The 23,257-nt window shown below is 30.0% G+C and overlaps 1 protein-coding gene across 2 annotated transcripts in view; it reads left to right on the forward strand.

The window, feature by feature from the left end:
• Window positions 1-23,257, forward strand: part of Pld (Phospholipase D) — a 49,824-nt gene that overhangs the window by 19,818 nt on the left and 6,749 nt on the right. For both annotated transcript variants that reach the window (XM_067286191.1, XM_067286192.1), the window contains exons 4-16: window positions 875-1,003; window positions 1,113-1,215; window positions 4,254-4,319; window positions 6,247-6,407; window positions 9,580-9,732; window positions 9,814-9,963; window positions 17,925-18,090; window positions 18,165-18,275; window positions 18,382-18,521; window positions 18,636-18,774; window positions 22,073-22,318; window positions 22,882-22,961; window positions 23,054-23,205. In XM_067286191.1, the coding sequence (XP_067142292.1) occupies window positions 875-1,003; window positions 1,113-1,215; window positions 4,254-4,319; window positions 6,247-6,407; window positions 9,580-9,732; window positions 9,814-9,963; window positions 17,925-18,090; window positions 18,165-18,275; window positions 18,382-18,521; window positions 18,636-18,774; window positions 22,073-22,318; window positions 22,882-22,961; window positions 23,054-23,205 (1,796 nt within the window). The remainder of the gene's footprint in view (window positions 1-874; window positions 1,004-1,112; window positions 1,216-4,253; window positions 4,320-6,246; window positions 6,408-9,579; window positions 9,733-9,813; window positions 9,964-17,924; window positions 18,091-18,164; window positions 18,276-18,381; window positions 18,522-18,635; window positions 18,775-22,072; window positions 22,319-22,881; window positions 22,962-23,053; window positions 23,206-23,257) is intronic.

Below are 23,257 nucleotides of genomic sequence, written 5' to 3' on the forward strand. Positions count from 1 at the left end.
CATCAAAATGGAAAAGGCCTGTCATTAACTGCCAAACTATGATTGCTGATTGCTTTAAGATTTTGTTATCAGAAGCTTTCAGAAGATAGCTGGCAACCTTATCGGAGTTTTTTCTGATGTCACAAATGAATAATTTGATTGGCTGAACAACAACTAAAAGAAGGGAGTAATGGAGAAGAAAGTAATAACCAGCATTTTGTTGAGGTTTGTTTAGACAGCATTCAGAAATAGACAATTGTCATCTTTGCAATGCATTTTAAACAGCAGTTCAGTCAGCCAATATCTAGATGCCGTTTGGCTATTAAACCGTGTTTAATGTAAACTGTCTCTCTGCAGTCGGCTGAAGTTGTGCTAATTCTCTGGTGATCAACCATGGATTATCGTCTACCAATTGTAGGAGAACATTGTCATCTGTGGTAGAATCATTGCCTAGATGGGGTTCATTTTGAAGCAAGAAAGCTCCATCCTTGAATTTCTTTTACCAGTTATAGCAGTCTGCCTGTTGACTTTGTCCTTGCCAAATGCCTTGCAGATAAGATTGTGAACCTTCATTGAATTGTGGCCACTTCTGAAGTGATAGAGCAACAACACATAAATGTGTTCTTTCGAAAGTTTCATATTGTCAGACATTGTTAATGCATCTATTTCCAATGAAATATGTGATGAAACACCCCTAGTTACTCTACTTATAAAACCACATCAAATATTCTAGAACATTTTTCCCATTCATTTCTAGAAAAATTGAAATATCTAAATATAACCTTTATAACCTGACATATTTGATTGTAAATGAATTTGTTTATACATATAAATTATGAAAATTAATTTTGTATTATGATTACAATAATGATGCTATAGTTAATATTTATTATAGATATGTTATTCATTTACAACACGGAAATTTTGAATGGATAATTAAAAAGCGTTATAAGCATTTTCAAAGACTGCATCAACAGTTACTTCTTTTTCGTGCTTCACTTTCTCTTCCAATTCCTACGCGCAGGTCTGTTAAAATTTATCTTAATATTTTCAAATTTATACAAATACATTAAATTTTAGTAATTATTTTTGCTCACTTAACATTTTAATTATTAGTATTAAATATATTTCAGATATAGAGAAAGAAGGAAGAGTTTTAAGCACAGGAAAACACTTCCATTGTTTCCACGTCGACCCGAAGCTTTAATTCAACCAGATCAACTTTCTCATAGAGCAGTATGTTTAGTAGTTTAGTTTATTTTATTTTTATTAATCCAGTAAATGCTTCTAAAAAATAAAAATGAATAAATATTCAGAATCGTTTTTGAGATGCATTTTTATTAATGCAACTTTTCACATGACTCAAATAGAATCATGTAAAAGCAATTATTTTTTTTATATGAAAGATAAGCTAATTTTTGTGATTGTATCGAATATAAAAGTTTAATTGAAAATTCAATAAACTTTAGTTATGTATTGCATCTAAATTTTAATTTTAAAACAAAAGTTTTTAAATGCTTATAACAATGTTTGAAAATGAATAATGACTCATTGACTTGAATAATAAACTTTGTAAAACACGTACTAGCGATATCAAAAGTATATTAATAAGAAATTAAGAAAATAAATTTAAAACTTGCAAATACTCTTGTCCTTCTACTATAGTCTTCTTCAGGCAACCTGTCAAATGGAACAAAGTTCAATTGAAAAATAGAACCAGTTAAATGTGAATAAATGATCAAACATCACATATAATTTATCTGTGTAATAGTTTATTTTTGGAGAGAAGTAAATAATAATTTCACTTAATGTTTTACATCAATGGTGCTCAAACTTTTTGATTGGTTGGCCAAATTGCATATAAATCATATGTAGGTACATTTTGTATAGTTATTCCATATACTGTATATCAAAAATATGCCTATTTCTACCATAAGTGATGTGTCAAATGTATTCATGGGCTAAATTTGGGTAAGAGGCCATAGTTTAGGCACCACTAGTTCAAATCATTAAAATAAATTTAATTAATTATTGGCAATTATAATTTTAGGTAGAGGTTATCTGTGTCATATGCAAATGAAGGACCCATGAAAAAATATCTTAGTATGTATACTAAAATAATATATTTTATATATATATATATATATATATATATATATATGTTATCCAGTCCAGTTTCAAACTGGGATGATTCCATGAGAAACAGATTTTTGCTCCAGTTTCTAGAAAATATATATTTAATGTTTCTCATTGTTATTGCTAGAAAATGTACTTAATTGTGAGAAAATGATGACGTGAATAATGATAAAAAAAAAAAAATTGATTTGACTAATAATAATTGTAAAATGAAAAAGAGAATATGTAGCCTGATCAATATGTTTCTTGTGTTGGATTGAAGTAAACAAGAAAAATACTAAGAAAAAAACAACGAACATTAAACTATCAGAACTTATGCTCTGTTAAAACAATGAAATAGACTGGAAAGGTGTGATTGCTAATTGGAAACTCTGATCATTTTCACATAAAAGTCAATGAATATAATTGTTATAATTAACATCACATACTCTGTTGACACTAGCCAATAGGGCTACCTCTAATACATAAAGTGTATTTATTAGAGAATTTGTAAATAAATAGTTTATTATTATCAATATTAATATTTTTATGGTATAAGAAATTTACAAATCTTTTATCTTGATTAATTTATTATAAATGTTTCTCTTGGTAACTATAGTTACCATTAACATTCAGTTACTATTATTATAGAAAATATTCTATTTTGTTAAAAATTTTTATTTGTTTGCTTGAAGTTTGATTAAATTGTACAAAAGTTAGTTTAATTTCTTATTTTAAAGGTTAAGAAGTCATATTTAAGGTAACAATATTTAATAAGGTGGGTAAAAACTTAACACTTTATAGCAATGCAATGTCTGGTTACATGTAAAATGCATAATCAACAAATTTGATAGTACAGATGTACATGAATGAGAATTGAACATATTTTATACAATATACTATATATATACATAACTGAATCCAGAACGTTTGATTAATAAATTAAATTATTTAATTTTATAATCAAAGATTGTGGTTTTAGTTTTAGTTTTATTCAAGTGAAGAATCAAGAAACAACAGTACTTGCTTATAGATAACAAAAATTATTTATTTTGAAACATTTAGTCTCATTTAGACCATTCTAATGTAAATAAAAGATAGAGCACAAAGTAGAATATATACAAAATAGAATTATTATTTTTTTTTTAATTTACAAAATATTAACAGAATAATTTTGTAAATATATAATGTATTTAACTAAATTTTGTAACAGTTGTTTTAAATTTTATATAAAATTTCACATTCAAGTTTATGCTGAGCTGTATCAGGCACTATTTTTTTTTCTAAATTTCTGCAATAACTCTTCAGTTACATGATTCTGCATATTTGAAAAGTAATTATGGAAAATTAGTAATAGATAACACACGACACAGCTAAACATATTTAAATTGGAACAAATATTTTTGTATTGGAGTTTTTGTAATTTCAGATTATATTATACAGTAGAGCATCGATTATTCGACTTAATTGGGGACTGGGGTTGGTCGGATAACTAAAAAGTATGAAAAAATACATTATTAGTATAGTGTATTAGGCCTGGTTTAAATACTAGCCTCCCTTTCATGGTTGAGCCAGTGCTGCCAGCTAAAACATGCAAAAATTTAACAAAAATGATATTAAAGTAGCCAAGACATAGCCAAATATTGTAGCGCCACATCACTAGCGGACATTTGAATTTGCCGACTAGAACGCGGTCGGTTAACTGATAAGTCGGTTAATCGGGGTCAGATAATCGATGCTCTACTGTAATTCTAAATTTGTGGAAATTAAAATTTCATACAACAAAAACTAATCCAAAAGTAAAGCGTATATGTTTACATTATATTCTTTTCATATTATTTTTTTAATGTTATGTTCAAAGACTAGTAGTTTATTCATATATTTGAACTTTAAAGATTTAGACAATAGGTGAAAAAATATCATAAATTATGTGATGGATTAATTGAATGGAAAAGATTTTTTATAAATAAAGATTTAGAAGCAGTAGATCTTTGAAACACATTTGAAATATTATTAAAAGTAAATATCTATTGATTTTTTTTCTTATTTTTTAAATTGGGCTTTTAATTTTGTGAATTTTTTGTAATTAAAAATAAATAATTTTTTGTAAGTTGCTATGTGTATATTTTTAAATAAATTACCTTTTTTATTTTGAATAGGAGCAACTTGAAAAATATTTAAGAAATCTTCTTCGAATTCCATTGTATAAAACTCATTATGAGACAGTAAGTAAATTTTTAGTGTTATTGATGTGATGTATAAAAACGAAAATATAATCATAATGTTTATAAAGCTTAGCACTGTGTTTGACAAAAGAGAAATAAATTAATGTTAAATTTCTTGACAATCAAATGCATTTATTAAATTTTTAAAGTTCAGTAATACCATGCAAACTACTGTATATTCCGGAATATAAGATGACTGGGCATATAAGACGACCCCAACTTTTATGGTTAAAATATAGAGTTTGGGATATACTCGCCCTACAAGACGACACCCGGCGTATAAGACGACCCCCGACCTTTGAGAAGATTTTCCTGGGTTAAAAAGTCATCTTATATGCCTGAATATATGGTAATCCTTTGATCTAACTTTACCTGAGGGTCTATAAGAGAGACAGATCTGATTTTCTCAATCCAAACCAAAATTAACAAGGATTAGGAAAAATACTATGTACAGATGAGTAATAAATATAATAAACAATGAAAAAGATCAATGGACTAATTTATGTGTGTTGACACTTGTAAAACTGTTAATTGAGTTTAAAGCATTTAAGGTCTAGATACTGTTTATGACCTACAAACAAATGATTTTGTTACCCTTTTCCAAAAAATGTAGAGATACTTTATAATCATCTTATATTTTTAGTATAAGATTGCTTAAAGGTTGTTTGAAAGATTTGATGAAAATTGTATCATGAAAGACATTCCATCAAATTTGACAATAATAATCTTTCTACACTTGTCAAAGCAAAATCACATTTAATGATAGATGAAATTGCAGAATGTTTAAATTATTTTCATAAGTATTATTCATCACTAACTGCAGCAAATAAGCAAGATGTCTATGCTTGGAAAGTGAGTATTGCATGAGCTACTAGTAATAATGTGGGAGTATATATACTTATCTTCTGTCAAGTAATGCATTAGAGCTGTTTTTTGAGTGCTTAGTAACAGAAAAATGTATCTTATATAATGATGTTTTAAGAAAAAGGCAATGGAAAGATCAGGAATAGCAACAGAACCAATAGCAAAGAGTGGGTTGTACTCAACTCAAAAAAGGATTGTCATCTGTTTGATGGAATAAACCTGGCATAATTCATTTTGAATTGCTACTTCCTAATGAAACTATAATTGTGAATGTTTATTGTTAGTGTAAGTGTTAACAACTAATCTTCTTTAATACAGAATTGCTTAAAAAACATTCACATTTGTCAATAGATGACAAGTCTATTCTATTATTATAATGTGAGGCTAAATTCTTCCCAACTAACACTATAGAAACTTAATGATTTTAACTGGGAAGTCATGGTGCGTTCAACATACTTTCCTGAAATTGTCCAACTAATTACTATCTTTTTCAAAATCTACATTTATTGAAAGGAAGATAATTCAAAGATAAAAATGAAATTTGTGAAGCACTGTCAGATTATTTCACATCTACATTGAAATACTTTTATGCAGATGTTAAAAAATTACTGATGAGATGGCAAATCATTGTAGATAATAATGGTTAATATATAATTAAATAAAAGTATGAATCTTTTGAGATTTGTAATTTTTCGTATCCTACATGAACCTGGGATAAGAAAAATTACTACATGGACCTGGGGGTGTCAGCTGACCTGATATTGATATTATTATTATTACAGTTAACGAGAAAAGAGAGTAAAATAATTCTGCTTTTGTATACGATGACTAAAACATATTTTTAAGATATTCAAAATCAAAATTGTGGTTTAGTATTAAATTAATATCAATAAATTCATTTTTCATTGTGGAGCTTCTTTGATTTTAGAAATGAGAAGAATATTCTCATAAATACTAAAATAAAAAAAACTCTATTATTTGACTCCTACAAGGAAATATAAGTTAAGAATTTATTAGTATATTAAAGTATAAAAATATTCATATTTATTATTTATATTTTCAGATGAACTTTTTAGAAATTGGACCTTTGTCTTTTATAAATGATTTAGGACAAAAAGGGAAAGAAGGTTTAGTATTAAAACGTTCTGGAGGTCATCTGACTAAAGCTGTTTGTTTAAAATTAAGGCGAGCAATAACAGAATGTTGTGGTTTCTGGAGGAAAAGGTTAATTGGATGTAATTTATTTCATAATTATAATTTAATGACAATAATGCAATTTGAGAATAGATTATTATACTGAAACTAAAACATAAATACTAATTAAAATAAAATTTTTTCTCGTCTCTAAATTTTATTATCCATTTGGACTATAATAATATTCCATTTATATATATATATATATATATATATCATGCTGAGTGCAAAGTTATATTCTGTCAAACATCATGTAGAGCAGGGGTGGCCAACAAGTCGATCGCGATCGACGCCAATTTTGGTCGATCGCTCGCGATGTCTTGACTTAATGTGTTACACTTTGTAACTGAACGCAACGCGTGAACGTAACGCGCAAAAGCAACAATATGCATGCAGTTATGACTGGACTCGTAGAAAACACAGCCATTTAGCTTGAATATTTGATACTGTCATGTGGTAGCTTCTTTTCTTTAGTATTAACAATATTATTATTATTAATCAATATTGTTTATCCACGGTGACAACGTTGAGTTTCAATTTTTCATTTGTTTAAAATGTAAGTAGCTGTTCTTTATGTTTTAAATTAAATTATGGCTTTTCTTACCTATCTATTTACTTGATAAGTGAGCGTTTTCGTCCAACAGACTTCTATATTTTTGGATTTTTGGAAATATGTCAATTGAGAAAAATATCCCAGAATCACCAAATGTAGCAAATATATTTATTCCTGTTTCGGAACTACATACCTGTGTGAATTGGCATTTTCATACTTAAAGTTAACGAAGACTAAACATTCTGTCCGGACTGATTCCCATACTGAAGAATCATTGTTATTATCTTTGTCATGATATACACCTAATTATGTTTCCTTGGTAAGAGACGTGCAAACTCAGTCCTCCCATTAATGTAACGTAATAAAATAAATTCTAAATCTGTCTTTATGAGTAGCTAATTTGAATTAATAAATATTGTTAATAATTACTCATGTTGTTTTAATTCCCCCGGACGTGAGTATTTTGGCCCGTTAAATAATTACGTTGTTTTTTACGTAGGTAGATATACAGGGTGTTTCAGTACAAAGAGCACTCCCCCGAGCTATTGATAGATTAGCAAAAAATAAGTCCAAAAGTCTTATATCATTCTTCCATGATAAATTTTCCTCGTCCAAAAAAAAATTGCAAAAGTAAAATCTTATAATCAAATTATCAGCCGTACTGTGCAGTTTTATAGCCACTTTTTCAAGTTTACGAACAAATAGTACCACAATTTATACATTGTAATTGATTAAAAAAAATTAAATTATATTTTAAGTTAATAAAAATCTATTTTGAAAGTGTCGAAAAATCGATGTTTTTAGGTGCCGCCTGTACGGAATGAACTCGTAACTGCAAATATCAAAAGTTGGGTCTGGAAATTTATTTTCTTTATGAGCCTATATCTTGAAAACTTAATAAGTGATTTAAAAAATAAAAAATAGTTTTGAACATATATTTTCCTTATCTACCCATAGCTCGCGGGAGTGCACCTCGTACTGAAGCACAGTGTATAAACATAGTATGTATTTCACACCCCCCTCGCCACTTAGACTATGCCTACGACAACAAGTCGATCGCGACACATTTTTACGATAAAAAGTAGATCTTATGTGCACAAAAGTTGGCCACCCCTGATGTAGAGGGTTTAGCAGATTCTATATCAAATGTCTGTAGCAGGTTCGAAGTTTGGAATAACTCTGTTTTTCCTTGATGTAATTGTTTTTGAATTAAATGCAATCATATAAATTTACATTTTGCCAAATAAGTTTAATTTTAATATTTTTGCTTATATTATTTATTAGAGGCATTTTAATATTTTTGTTTGTAATTACTCATTTAATTTGTTAAAACTATATTAATATATACTATGTACTAATCCAAAAACAATTACATTAATGAAAAATGGTGTTATTCCAGATTTTGAACCTGCTATAGATATTTGATATAGAAGCTGCTTAACCTGATGCAGACCGTAAATGTGGCCATTCATTTTTTAAACAGTGAATTCTGAAGATTGAGAGAAACATGTAAATTTTCATGTTTGAATCTAAGTTGTTAAAATACAGTCAAACTCCATTATCACATTATTAGTCCATGTGAAGTTTGTGTTAATGCAAAGTAGATTTTCTGTACTGTGGACGAGGATAGGCATTTCAATGTTAACAAGTTTGTTTAGTAAAAATATCAGTTAATATGTAATATGAAGCACACTACTTCCAGTTTACTTGAAGTCACATGAGCTGAAGTGACTATGCACAAGCCATATCATGACCAGGTGCATTTTTCAACTTTAACATTGTTGTAATAAGAGTTTTGGCCAATGTTATTAGCAATATAGGTAGACACCAACCAATGATGTTCACTTTAACTCAAAAAAATTACACTTTCTCTTAGTCATACCTTATTTGCTGCACTAAAGCTAGAGAGCTGACATATACATCGTAAATTAGAAGTTAACAGGATTGGACACTTTTTGATTAAAAATCTGTAGTTTTATGAAATAGTTTTTATTTTTAATTGCTTTAATAATGGAAATATTGAAACTACTGAATTACAATATTAAAAACTGTATCTATTTTGCAGTTCTAAAATTAAAAAGAAATTATTTCCATAGCAATCCAAGTAAATAAGTTATTTTTAAATTTGTAAAATAACCAACCCCTGGATTCAATTTGGTGGCTAAGTCAGCCTATTATGTTCAGTAGCTTTAGTCGTCGTTCTACCAGCTCTGACAGATGTCAATAAACAAACATTGACTCTTCCTTTAAGCCACTTTATCAAAGATAAAGTGTGTTTGGAATGTTACATATGTTTAAAAAATATGTAAATAAACTTATCTAAACAAGATAAAATATAGTGAAGTAACTGGGAGGAAACTTGGCTTTTGCCATTTGATGATGTGACACTTGATTTTTTGTAAAGTTTGCTTAATACAAACCTCATGATTACAAAGTGTCAATGTGTAAGTCCTTTCAATTTTGTATTGAGATTTGACTGTAGTAGAGATTAGTTGTTAATATACACAGTAAATATATTTTTCATCTATTCATATATATTTGCTTACATTTATCTATGTTAAAAATTAATATATACTATAATAAATAAATAAATATATTTATTGCATGATTTTATCTTTTTGAATAATAATATAAATTTTCTTTTTTTAGATGGCTTGTTGTTAAAGATAGTTTTGTTGCCTATATTAGGCCAAAAGATGGCAAAATTAAGTCTGTTTTATTAATGGATAGTTATTTTAATGTGGAATGTGGTCTTGCAGCAACAGGAATTCATCATGGATTATTAATAACAAATCTCAGCAGGTACTAGAAAACAAATAAAAATTCAAAAATAACTTTTAATTTTATAAGAAATTAAATTAATTGACATTTTATTTTTAATAGGCAATTGTTAGTAAAGTGTTGGACGAAAAGGAAAGCTCGAGAATGGATGCAACATATTGTGGAAACTTCGAATACTCTTGCCAGAGATTTTACTCAACCTAATCGGTTTGATTCATTTGCACCAGTGAGATTTTGTGTTGACTGTCGATGGTATGATTAACAGCATTTTAATTTCAAATATTAAAAATTAATATATATGAATCATTGTTGGGCTGCAATTTTCAAATATTTCAGACCTATAAATTCCCACTGGTGTGTGTCTGTCCTTCCTTCCTTTCTCTCTCCCTCTCTCTCTCAATAACAGAATGAGATAGATAGAAGTCAAGACTGGATATGGAAAGCTTAGTGGAAGGAGGCCCAGATTAATTATATACAAATCTTTGGTTGGCATCAGAAGTCATGTTACTTAGATTCAAAAATTATTCCTGAACAGAGTTAGATAGATGATTGGCATGACTGTAAAGTTAACAGGAAAAGTATGATGTACAGGGACAAGACACTACTAAAATTGAGAGCATTGTTATGAAAAATTGCAAGCCAGCATTGTGACAATGTCACAATAAATAATAGCTCATTAAGTAATTCTAGTTTACTCTGTTAAGAATTTTTATGAAAAAAAATTAAAACAGGTAAAAAGCTTTCCAACCTATCAACCGTAATCTGGTATAATTCAGCAAATGTTTAATATTTAGTAAATGTAGTATAAGATGCATATTTAAAATTTTTAGAGAAAGCTACTCTGCTGATAATGATTTCACTATTTGTAATTTGATGTACATCTTTAGAGCAGTGTAAGTGGGTCGCTGCGTGAGGCCCATGCACCAAGTAGGTTATACCTGTTTTGAGCATGTCTGAATGGCAATACATTGTCTTCTATGTGAGACTGGGAGTAAGAGGATGGAGTAAGAAAGGACAAGATTCAGTTGGAATTGATTCACTCAACAAAATTTACTATACTTAAGCATTTATTAGATGGCATGAAAGTTGGTGCAACACATTACACGAGATATTCATGGTTTTGCAGAGAGAGAGATTACAAATGTTTGGTACCTTACAAATTGGAACTAGAATCCCCATTGAGGATCTTCAGAATGTAGTCCTTCAGTTAGCAGTTCGGGAGAGAATCAGCCAGTAGAGGGATGATGAGGAATCTGGGGCACAGAAGAGCACTAATCCAAAAGAGGCACACTAAACTGAACAGTTGAAAAAACAGGTGATGACTGACTGGAATCAGCTGTTCCTTGTCATATTCAAAGGAGCAAATACCTTGTGACTAAAAGTTATGGGAAAGGTGTCACTATTGACTCTGAAAAAGCATAAATTGACACACTCTCGGATCAGAAAGTTGACATATATTAGCTTCTGATGAGATCATCCTTGAGTTGTTTCCCTTTAACTTGTTTGATTCTCACACTATCCTCACTTCTCCAAAATCATGCTAGGTCCATAAAGAGCAAATGGGAAAATGCTATGCATTTCCTCAAAAGGAAGTGCATAGCAATTTCATGCAAAACACTGATGGGTAGATGAGGTTTCTTTTGACAGGATAATTCATGCATTAATTGGTGTTTTTGATTTTCTCTCTCTCTCTCTCTCTCTCTCTTTTTTTTTTTTTTTTTTTTTCATTTGATAATCATGATTGATTCCGACTGAAAATTGTGTGTGCGATTATATGGTTTTTTGATAAAACAATGAATAATGGATAGTAATTCATTACTTTCTGGAATCATTGGCTAGATTTGTAGGGAGAGCTTGCCTAGCTACTTTCACTACTTTAAGTATGAATGCTAGATGCAGGGGAAATAAATCTAGGTATTCTACTTTTATGAGTGGATGGCAGGAGAACTCAAGGCTATTCTTTGACAGGACCTGAACTTCTTAATGCATACTGGTGTGGAGATGTTGGTTCTTGTTACTCTTCTTCTGTCGTTGACCCTGAGTCACTTTTCTTTTCTGATTCAGGTTCCAATTCTGCTTGCTGTGGCACTGAATTTAACAGTGGCGTGCCGTCATTGGAAGCGATGGAAGCGCCGATTCCACCTTTCAATGACCTTCCCTTGTATTTTATAAAATATAAATTTTCATATTTTAACGTACTTTGCATTAATTAAAATTAATATTTTATTATAACTGCATTATGTATCTTTTACAAATTTCTATACTACATGTGAAAAAAACGATAAGATTGCTATTGTATATTCGAATGATTTGGTGTTGGAAGGAGTGTCGAAACCGGGTCAGTTTCCAATCAGCCAGATTATATAGGCATTGTCACATGAGGTTTACAGAGCACCAACCTCACCCGGTTTAGCTGGTAGAAGCGACACACGCATAAAGAGTCCTACTTTATATCCCGGAGCGGTTGTGGGCTGTTAGCCACCTGCCTATCAACTTCCAAGCAGCCAGATTATAGGCATTGGCGCATGCGCTTTACAGAGCACCAACGTCATGGTTTAGCTGGTAGAAGCGACACACGCGTAAAGAGTCCGACTTTATATCCCGGAGCGGTTGTGGGCTGTTAGCCGCCTGCTAGATATTCGGCCACCCTCGCCTGATTATGTGAATCATGAGCAGACTAGATCAATGGAGGGCAACCCCCAGCCCGCGGGCCACCTACGGCTGGCGAAAAGTTTCTATCTGGGCCGCGAGATCTTTAATAGATTATTAAATTGGAAAAATAACTGATTAATAGTTATTTTTCCAATTCTTTGTAATTTTCGAAAACGATAAGAGAAATAAATGTAGTAATTAACTTTTTATTTATTTATTTCATATTTGCAGACTAAAAAAATTACAAGTCATAAGAAGGCGTCAATTAACTACTACGGCCCACGGAAAAAAAACGTAAAATTTATTCTGGCCCACGTTATAAAAAGGGTTGCCGACTGTAGACTAGATTTATAACTTAACCCAACCGATAGGAATTTGCTGGCATGTTTTTATGATAGTTCTGTATAGTTGACAGGAGTTTTAAAAAAATCCATTAAAATATTTGATACATTTATTCCGCATTTATTCCACTCTCCCATCTTATATTACTTACGGATTTCAATGTTAAACCGGTGATATTACGATTTAGTATGTCCCATCTGTAAGGGGATGTAGAAAAAAACGTGTACAATTCTAGTACAGTGATAAAAAATTAACTGTTACTTTGGCTGCATCATTTACAATCAAATTTAATGAAAGATGCATAAGGTACAAAAAAAGCTCTAGAATTTATTTTCCTTAAATTTACGATTTATGTATCTGTTGTCATAAAAATTTGTCTTTCCACTTCTTTCCCAAGACTACAGATATTCGTGTACAAAGTAACCGGTTTTTACTTATTTCTATTTAAGAAGTAGTTAAATAATTAAGCAATTAGGGAATTAGAAACATAAATAAAACCCCGATGAAAGAGCCGAAATTTTACTTAAACAGAAGCCTAACCGAACCAATCTCTTGCCGAGTACAGTGGGGTCTGATCTCTTCGTAATATTAGATGTAATAAAGACAGAAATTTCTCCAGTTCAATGAGAGTGACCAAAAAGTTGTAAATTTTGGAAATTTCCGTGAACACTCGATCCTAAAACGAATTAGTTAGAAAACGAACGATGGACAATCTGTTAAGTTTAACATATTTAGATTTTTACAGCTATGGTGAGAAACGTTTAAAATCTACAACAACCCCATCGCGTCCTTCGATATATACTAGTGACGCGACAAAAGAGGCATTTGACATTGACCGGTATCGACACCCTCGGGATTTGGCACGGACACACCTACCTGGACCGTCTCTGATTCCATTCATTAGCCACTCGTAGGGAGCTACAGTATTTCACTAAGTGGATTGTTTTAAGATTTAAAAAGTAAAGAATATTTTGTTATTTTTATGTACGTTTTTTCACAAAGTTATATTTAATTATAAGTTTCATTAAAAGTATATTCATACAATTGAAGAATTTTTTGTACTAGGTATGTATATTCGTCACACATTTTGTTTTACCAAGTAAGTTTTTTTTATAAATTTTAATTTTAGCACTTATATCGTGGCTAGTGATTAAAAAATTTACTTTAAAAAAGTTTTGGCTCAAGACTATATAATGAAAAAGAAAACATTATTAAAAGAGAAAGACCAATGCCTAAATTAAATATAAATACGTCGACAAAAAATTTCGACATTTTGACGATAAAATTTATGACGAATGACGATTCTTTCGTAAAATTGAAGCAATTTGAAAATCAAAGAGGAATAGAATTTAACATTGGTAGACAATATAAAATAAATATTGAAAATTATAACAAGATAATTACGATTAATAGATATATCTAAATTAATAGATGTTATATGTTTTTTCTCAAAGCGAGAATTGGCATTTAGAGGGTATAGGAAATTTATTGAATCTAATAACGAAGGTAATTATATTGAACTTTTTTATTTATTAAGTACGTCAGATAATCTATTAAAAATACATTTAAAGAAGTATACGGTTTTTACTGGCTTATCAAACAAACGAATACGAACAGGCCCTGACGCGCAATTAATTGATTGCCCCTGAAAGTCGGCTTATTACAGAAACACAGCTTCCCTATCATCAAATGTCACGGCACGCCACTGGAATTTAAGGTAAATTCATCCCAAGGATCTATGTTTGGATTTATTTCATGCTCTCAATGCTCCTTTCTCTGTTTGTTTGTTTGTTTCTGGTTGAGAGCTAAGTTGACTTGTGTCTGTACTGTCAGCTATGCTAAATTCCTGTCATGCTGTACATGGTTTTAATTTATTGGTATGTATATATAGTTGCTTCTTTGTATATTTTCAATTAGAGAGTTTATTGGGCTTAATTCTTTTATAATCCAATATGGCCATGACCATCTTGGTGGAAGCTTCCACTTTATTCCTTGAAGTATGGCTACTTTGTATAAAAAGACACGATCTTCTATGCAATACTTTGGTGGTTTATGCTTTTGCCAATGATGTTCTTGTCTTTCTTTGGCCACTTTCTCTGCATATTCTTGGGCTATTTCATGTGCTGTAGTCGTCCTGAGTTTTAATTCTGATGCAAAGTTTCTTCTACATTGTATCTGGTCACTGTGGGACTTGTAATTGAATTAAATAGATAAATAGGATCTTGACTGTATAATAAGTAAAATGGACTGTCATTAATAGATGCATATATTGTTATATTGTACACAAATAGAGCATATGGAATCCATTCATCTCAATCCTTTCTGATCTCTAGCTACTAATGTGATATAATATCGATGAGAATTTTGTTAAATCACTCGACAATTCCATTGCATGCTGGATGATATGCTGTGGTGAATAATCTCTTTAATATGAAGTAAATTGTACACTTCCTTGAACATCTTGGATATTAGATTTGGTGCTGTGAGAAGTTGAACTGGCATTGAATGTCTCAAAATGATATTGGTAACAAATGCCTTTGCAATAGTTTTTCTGCATACTTCCGGCAATGATACAGCTTCCACATATCAACTGAGTGGTCAATGAAAACTAAAATATATTTGTTTCCAGCAGTAGAGATGGATAAAGGGCATTCCTGTTTTCTCAATAAGTGCATTTATCTTGGAAATAATTATAGTTCTGCTTGACTTCACTTGCCTCTTCTTTTTTGAACAGCACAACGTTGACAACTTTGGCAATAATTTCTAATATTCATGTTTATATCTGGCCAAAAAAAAATTGTTTTTTTGATTGTTTGACTCATTTTCTTTGTTTCCAAATGTATGGCTGTTGGATTATTTGGTAAGCTCGTAATATGTATTTTATTAATACTTGTGGGTATAATCAATTGTTCTCAACTCTCTCTTCAAGATATATGTGTTTCTCTATGATAGAGAACCCCATTGTCATCCAAAAAAAATTCCTTTATATTTGGAAATGTCCTTTCATCTCTCACATTACCTTCTTCCAAAACTCAAATTATCTCTTTTCATTTTGGGTCTCACTTTTACTGATTGTCTCCTTGTGCTTTTGAGAATATTGGTTCAAATTCATCAATCTGTCTAATAGGAATATGGCTTAATGCATCCACATTTTTGTGAGATATCTCTGTCTTGTGCTTAATATCAAAATTGAATTCTTGCAAAAATAATACCAATCTCGAAATTTGAGAGTTAGTGGGAAAATCTATAGTGCTAATTAGCCATCAGAGAGGTTGATGATCTGTGATGATTGTAACTTTTCTGCCATAAAGGTATGGTTTAAAATGTTTTATAGTCCAAACAATGGCTAAGCGTTCTCTTTCTGTTTTGCTGTAATTCCTTTCAGGCTTTTGTAGTATTCTGCTTGCATGTGCAATTGGCATTTCTCATCTATCATCTTACTTTACAATACCAGATCTTGGTCAACAGTTTGTTGATGTTCCAAATAAATAAGAATTTCCTTCAAAATCCAGTGATCGAAGAAGAGGGGCTGATCTCATTATGGCAATTAGTGATGAAAAAGTGTCATTTCATGATTTTATCAATGTTGAAAATGATCTAGTTGTCTGTAGTCACTTGTCTGAAAACAACAGCAGTGCTGAAGTAAAAAACCAGTACCAGAAACAAGCAACAAAGATAAGGATGAATATCCTACATGTACGAAAGACAGAAAACATCTCAAACTTTTAAGAGGCTATCTAGAAACTACACTATTCATAAAACAAGATGCTTTCAAGACAGTCAATTGTATCAAAATCATTCTGCGTAAAAAGCAATGCATCATCAATGACAAACTCATGTAACACATTTTTTCACTAATAGTATTTTGTTATTTTGTACATTCAAATAAATCTCTCTTCCACTTTTTAAATTTTCAACTTTAATTTACGCATTAATTAAATCACTCATACTTACTTTTGTTAAAACATTAAAGATTGATTATGAACACAAAGCACCAGCATGCTGTTTGATTGGCCTCAGTTATGCTCATCATAAGCAAGCCCAATGTCAGTTGACATAACAATTAATAGTCTGATTCCATATTACTTACTAAAAATAATGATCTTAAAAGGAAAACTTCTCAAAATTATTATTTACATCAGGTATCCAACCCATTGCCTGTGGGCCGCATGTGGCTCAAGGCAAGTTCCAATGCGGCCCAATAAACATGTAAACAAAACCAACAGATTTATTTATTTATTTCAACAGCATAAACTCAAAAAAGAAGTTTTACGGAGCCGTATACCTTTATACATATTTTATTTTTGAGTGGAAAGGAAATATTTTCAAATACTTGGAAACGTGTGAATGAGGAAGGAATACTAAATAAAGCAGAAGTTGTGACTCAAAGGATTATAGTCCCCAAATTCGAGGAAAGGAGAGAAAGGCCAAAAGATAAAAAGTAGTGAGAAAGGTTAAATAGATCTTCTGTTATGCAAATATTGACAAATATTAATTTTCCAACCTTCCTCACTTCTTTATCTTTTGTCCTTTCTTTCCTTTCCCTGCATTTGGGTTTATAATCCTTCAAGTCCCAACTCCAGCTTTATTTAGTATTCCTTCCAGTATTGCAAGATTTGGCTACTTTGCACCAAATTTGGCTACCCTTCATTTCAGTTTGGTGTAAAAAATATCATTTGGCGCATTGGCTACTTTTTGGGCTACATATTTACAAATATATTAGTCGAATAAAAATGCACTTTAAAATGGTGTTTCGTCACTTTTTATTAATTAGAGACCCAAATAAAACAAATATTTGTGTTTTTCAAATTAATTTTTGTCTGTCTCCTTTATAATAAATGAATTTATCTATTTCTAAGTAAAAATTGAAAGTTTGTAGAAGTAATTTTTTTAAATATCCTTTTTCATGATAAAGTTTTAATACTTATTACTATGTTAATCCTTAAATATACTTGTAGAAGAAGTCATGGAGTTTTGGGCCACAAGTATATATAATATATTTGTGGCCAAAACTCCTTGACTTCTTCCAATATGACCCAGAGAAACAAAAAGATTGGACACCCCTGATTTACATAATGATTATCTTAAGCAAATAAAAAAAAAAAAGAATGTGAATATAAATTATGTTTTTGTTTTTGAAAACATTTAATTCGTGTTTTACACTGAATGGAATGGAAATTTAATAATAAAACAATTAAATTTTATCTCAATTTTGTTAGGTTTATAGACGGAGGAACTTATTTTGAAGCAATTGCCGATGCAGTAGAAAGAGCAAAGGTAGAAATATTTATTGCAGATTGGTGGTTAAGTCCTGAAATTTACTTAAAACGTCCTGTCATTCAAGGTGAATTATGGAGATTGGATAGAGTTTTGCAGAGAAAAGCTGTAAGATTAAAATAAGTTTTTTTCTTTTATATATATATGATAAGTAAAAATTTATATTTAGAGGGTTCTTTTAGGAAGAAGGAGTTAAAATTTTTGTATTACTTTACAAAGAAGTTGAATTAGCACTTGGAATCAACAGTTACTACAGCAAAAAACAACTTGCCCAATTACATCCGAATATAAAGGTATAAATAATTATAAGGCATTCTCTTAACTTTCTCATAAAGTAATTGATTATATATATAAAAAATATAATTAAAGGAAATTACAGAAAAATAATTTTATTATTAGGTGCTGCGTCATCCCGATCATGTTACTGGAGGAGTTCTTTTATGGGCACATCATGAAAAAATTGTAGTTATCGATCAGACATATGCATTTTTAGGAGGCATAGATTTGTGTTACGGCCGTTGGGATGATTATCTTCATAGGTATTTATAATTTAAAAAACTAAATGTTTTTGATGTTAATGTATGTCATATATTAATTTTATTATTATATATTAACACATTTATGTATATGTATTAAATTTTGATTAAATTTAGACTAACTGATCTTGGGGGTATTCACAAACCAGTACAGAATAAATCTGGTTATACACCACCTCCAAGAAGATGTTGTTCTACATCTGATTTAACAATGGCTGCCCATGACAGTGAAAAATTCATGTATCAAGCAAAAGAAGTAAATATTTTATATCTATTTAATGTTGTTAATTCTTTCAATTACAGTAAATTCTCATTAGCATCAACCTGTGTGGGACTGCTTGTAAGGATCGACGTTAGCCAATAATTGATCTTAATGATTTGAGTAAATCAATGAAAATAACTGACAGCAAGAAGAGCACCTTTTGAAGTAGGAACTGTTGTGTCATCAACTTTACTATCACTTTTGTGAGCTCATTACCCATACAAACTTAGATTTTGATAATTTAACAAGAAAAAATCATTTAAATAAATGTCAATACATGAACATACACTACTTTCATATAATATTATACACATTGATAAATGAAACTTTTTAAATGTTAAGAAAAGTTCCTGAAATTTTGAATACAGTCTGTTAAATTTACTTATATTCTATTGAAACTGTCTGAAAATAATATGAATTCTGGCACATAAGCAAAATATATATATATATATATACACACACACTTCAGACTAGTAAAAGGTTAACGGTAACCATTAGACAGGTGAATGGCTGAGCAGTTAAGATGGCAGCCTACTGCTCTGTGGGACTCTAGATAAAATATGCCCAGGTCAAAATACCTCAGGAATTTTTTTGGGGGTTTTCCTTCTGAATATATTGGGCACCATTCCTCACTATCAGTTGCTTCATTGTGGGCCTGGCCAAACCAAGAGCTTGCTAAAAAAGGCCTTCTTAATGCTCATAGGACAGAAAATTTTAAAAAATTGATTAAGTTCCTTTAAGCAGGGTTAAGTGTACACAAAGTTTAAGGCAATTATGGAAACTCTTTTCCAAAGGTGAGTCAAAATTGAATTTGAAATTTATTAACCCCAAATTGCAATTCAAATATTTAATTTGAGTAATTAAAAATAACAATAAACTCTAGGCAAGTGAACTGAAAATAATAATGTGATTATAATAAAAACAAACATTTTGTTTAATGGGAAATCTTTTGTTGTTTATTATTTATATGATGAGTTTTCAATCTGAACTTCATAATTAGTGGCCTTTAAAAGTTTTCACGACAGCTGGTAATCCAATATTCACACTAAGTAGGCTAAGTTTTGAATTTTATCAGATATTATTTTATAATTTATAGAAACCTAATACTTTATAAATATTCAATGTGGGTAGCTTGAAATCATCATGCAGGGTTTGACATTGCTGGTATAGAGTTTCTGCCAGAACTTCAAATACTGGTGATTGATAGTTGATGCTAATGAGAGTCCACTGTATGTTATTTTGACTAGTTATAATTTTAAAAAATTTATAGAAGACAGCTAATAATGATAATGGCATTACAAACTAAAAAATTTTTAAAAATTTATAATGCATTTAGAAATTCCATTTGTATAACTAAGCAATATTTATTTGCTATACAGTTGTTAAAATTTTAACTTTTATGTATATATATATATTTACTTACTTTGTAAAATAAAATATATATACTGTATATAAATTATATATGTATATTATAATATAGAATATATATATGATAAGATAATTTTTGATTTTTTTATGATAATATAACAATAAAATAAATTAAAGTTCTGTCATTCTTTTTTCATAGCTTATCAAATGGATATGAATTTCTAGTTTTAAAAACATAATAAAATGGGTTTTTTAATATTATATTTATCTTAAAAATAAACTGTAAATAAGTCCTTCATCCACTTGTATAAGTCTTCAGTTTAATTTATTAAACTGTAGACTTTTACAAGTAATTTTCCTTAGTTAGTTAACTTATAAGGATATTAAACTATAATATTTGTGGATGAATGTTATACTTAATTAAGAGTTGTAACACTAAGTTAAATGTATTTTTCTTTAAGTTATATGGGAAGCTTCTGTTAATTAAATTTGTCTGTTTTCTTTTTTTCTGTTGAGTATGAGAGTGGGCTGAAAAATGAGTTCCACCTAAATAAAAAGCAAAGTAAATAAGATATTTAAATGAGGAAAAGTAAATATACCTTAAACCTTTATTTACAACTTTGGATACTTACTTTTCCACTTAATCTTCTCCAACTTCAATACATTTTTGCCCACATTTAATAAGTTTCTGAATTTTGTCCTTAAAATACTTTTCTTTCATGAAACCAGTGGTACACTGCAGTCTTGACTTTATTGGAGCCAAAGTTTTGGTCTCTCTGGTCTTCTTTCAATTTGGAAAACAAATGGAAATTGTTTGTAAGGTGTAACACTGTAAACCCCAAACAAACATCAGTGTCTGGAAATTAGTTGTGGCAGCACTTGTATGAGACCTGGCATTACATGCTGAAGCATAATGGAAGTTTCTCTCTTCATCAAACTGATTTTGTTTTTAATTTTTGCACAATTTTAATGTAATGTTCTGAGTTTCTAGGAATAAGACTGGTCTGTTGCAGTCTTATTCTAGTTCACACCTTCCTGCTTTTGGTTTGTTATTCATACTTCTCTTATTTGTTTAAATTGTCATACCTATTGTCTAATTGTGCTTACATCAATGTACTTATCATGATATATACCAGGCATGGGCAAATGCGGCTCTTTTTGAGTTACACGCGGCTCTTGCTGAAAGTGTTAATTTCTGTTTTTTATTATTATTTTTACAATTTTATTTTTATAATTTTGTGAAAATATGTTTATTAAAAAAATTCAATATTTGTTTGTTATATTATATTTATATTATATAACAAAATCGTGCACCTTACCATACTATCCACCATGACAGTACAGAACTGCAGCTCCCATGCATTTTGCAAAACCTACATTTTGGCTCCCACTGAACTCTTGCTTGCCCACCCCTGATATATACTCTGCATACAACTAGTTGTCAATAGGAATGTTGTTTAAATTGTGCAACTGTATGACCTTCCATTTTGACTGACACCGAGGTGGAGTTGGGATACATATAGATTGAAAAGTATGTGTTGTGGAGGGTAGATGATAAACAACTGTGCAGAACTGGTTTTATTCAGTTCTCACCACTCAAAATAAAAATATGATGGAGGAGGCAAAACTTCTCCACTTGCCCTTGTAAATATACAACTATTATGCTTTTATGTAGCAGAATTATATGAGAATATTAAATTTATATTAATTCAAGAAGAAAAAATATATAAATAAAATACCTTCATATTATTTTGAACATTCAAAAGTAAACATTTTATTATTCAAGAAATTTTACTTTATGAGATATTTAATATTATTAATTATATTAGCTTTTGATATAAAATACTTTGATTTTTATTTATTAATTACATACACAACTATTTTATAGAATATATTTATAAAACTATATTTCTCTTCTAAATAGATGCATTATAACAAACTCCATAGGCATGATTCAGCTGAAAGTTTACCAAATTTTGATATAACAATTACTGCACCAAGAATTGAAATAGATGAAGATATTAAAAATGTCACGTTTGGAGATAATTTTAATGCTCAGGAAGATGATAAATACAAAAAGAAGGAAAAGGATGTTCCTGATGGATCAGCAATATCTAGGCCAAGGTTCACCACAAAGTTAAAAACTCAGAGAGTTATGCAAGCAGTTGCTGTAAGTATTTTTGTTGTATTAACACAGAGTCTTTGAAAAGAATTCTACCATTTTAAATTATTATAATTATGTTAATTATTATTCAAGAACACTGTAATGTACATTAAAACATTGGAAAACTGTCCAAGTTTCACATTTGCTCATTAAAATTTCTCAATGCATGCACCTCATGTTACATGGCACACATCCAATTGATACTCAAATTCTTCCTGCACTCAATACAACATATCCATTGTCACATCTCCCACAGCAGCTACAATCCTACAGTACCTGAAGCTCCAAGCTGTACTCTGCAGAAAACAAAACACCTCTGTTGCAGATTGCCATTTTTGCTTATGGCTCTTCCTAGAGAAAGAGAGGTAATCGACAACAAGACATTCGAATGCAATTGAGAGATGAAACTTTGATAGTTACTCTACTGATTGGTGTACTGTACATCACATATTTCTCAGATAATAATTAACATAATTACAGTAATTTAAAATGGTAGCATTCATCTTGGAAGACTGTGTATAATTATTTGAAATTAAAATTTACACTTTTAAATTTTATTTTTTATTTAGAGATTTCATGCACTTAAACATCGTTTACATCATAAAGGTCATTCTGTTGACTCTTTACGAATGGGAGCAAGAACTGACAGGTAGTTAATGTAAAATATGGAATTGATAGACATAAAATAATAATAATAATAATATAAATGAAGCACAGCTGATCCAAATATGTAATTTTCAGTTTGGGGATTCCCTCATTTGAACTTCGACGAACTGCGAGTGAAGTTGCATTAAATCAGATGGGATTACAAGGATCATGTAAACTTTGGTTTGGAAAAGATTATTCAAATTTTATAACAAAAGATTTTGTGAATCTTGATAGACCTTATCAAGGTTAGTTTTGAGAAGTATTCAAAATATATTTTGATATTCTAATTCAGAATCT

Source organism: Centruroides vittatus, unplaced genomic scaffold, assembly GCF_030686945.1.
Source record: "Centruroides vittatus isolate TY-2023 unplaced genomic scaffold, ASM3068694v2 scaffold_3293, whole genome shotgun sequence".
Taxonomy (NCBI): Eukaryota; Metazoa; Arthropoda; class Arachnida; order Scorpiones; family Buthidae; genus Centruroides; species Centruroides vittatus.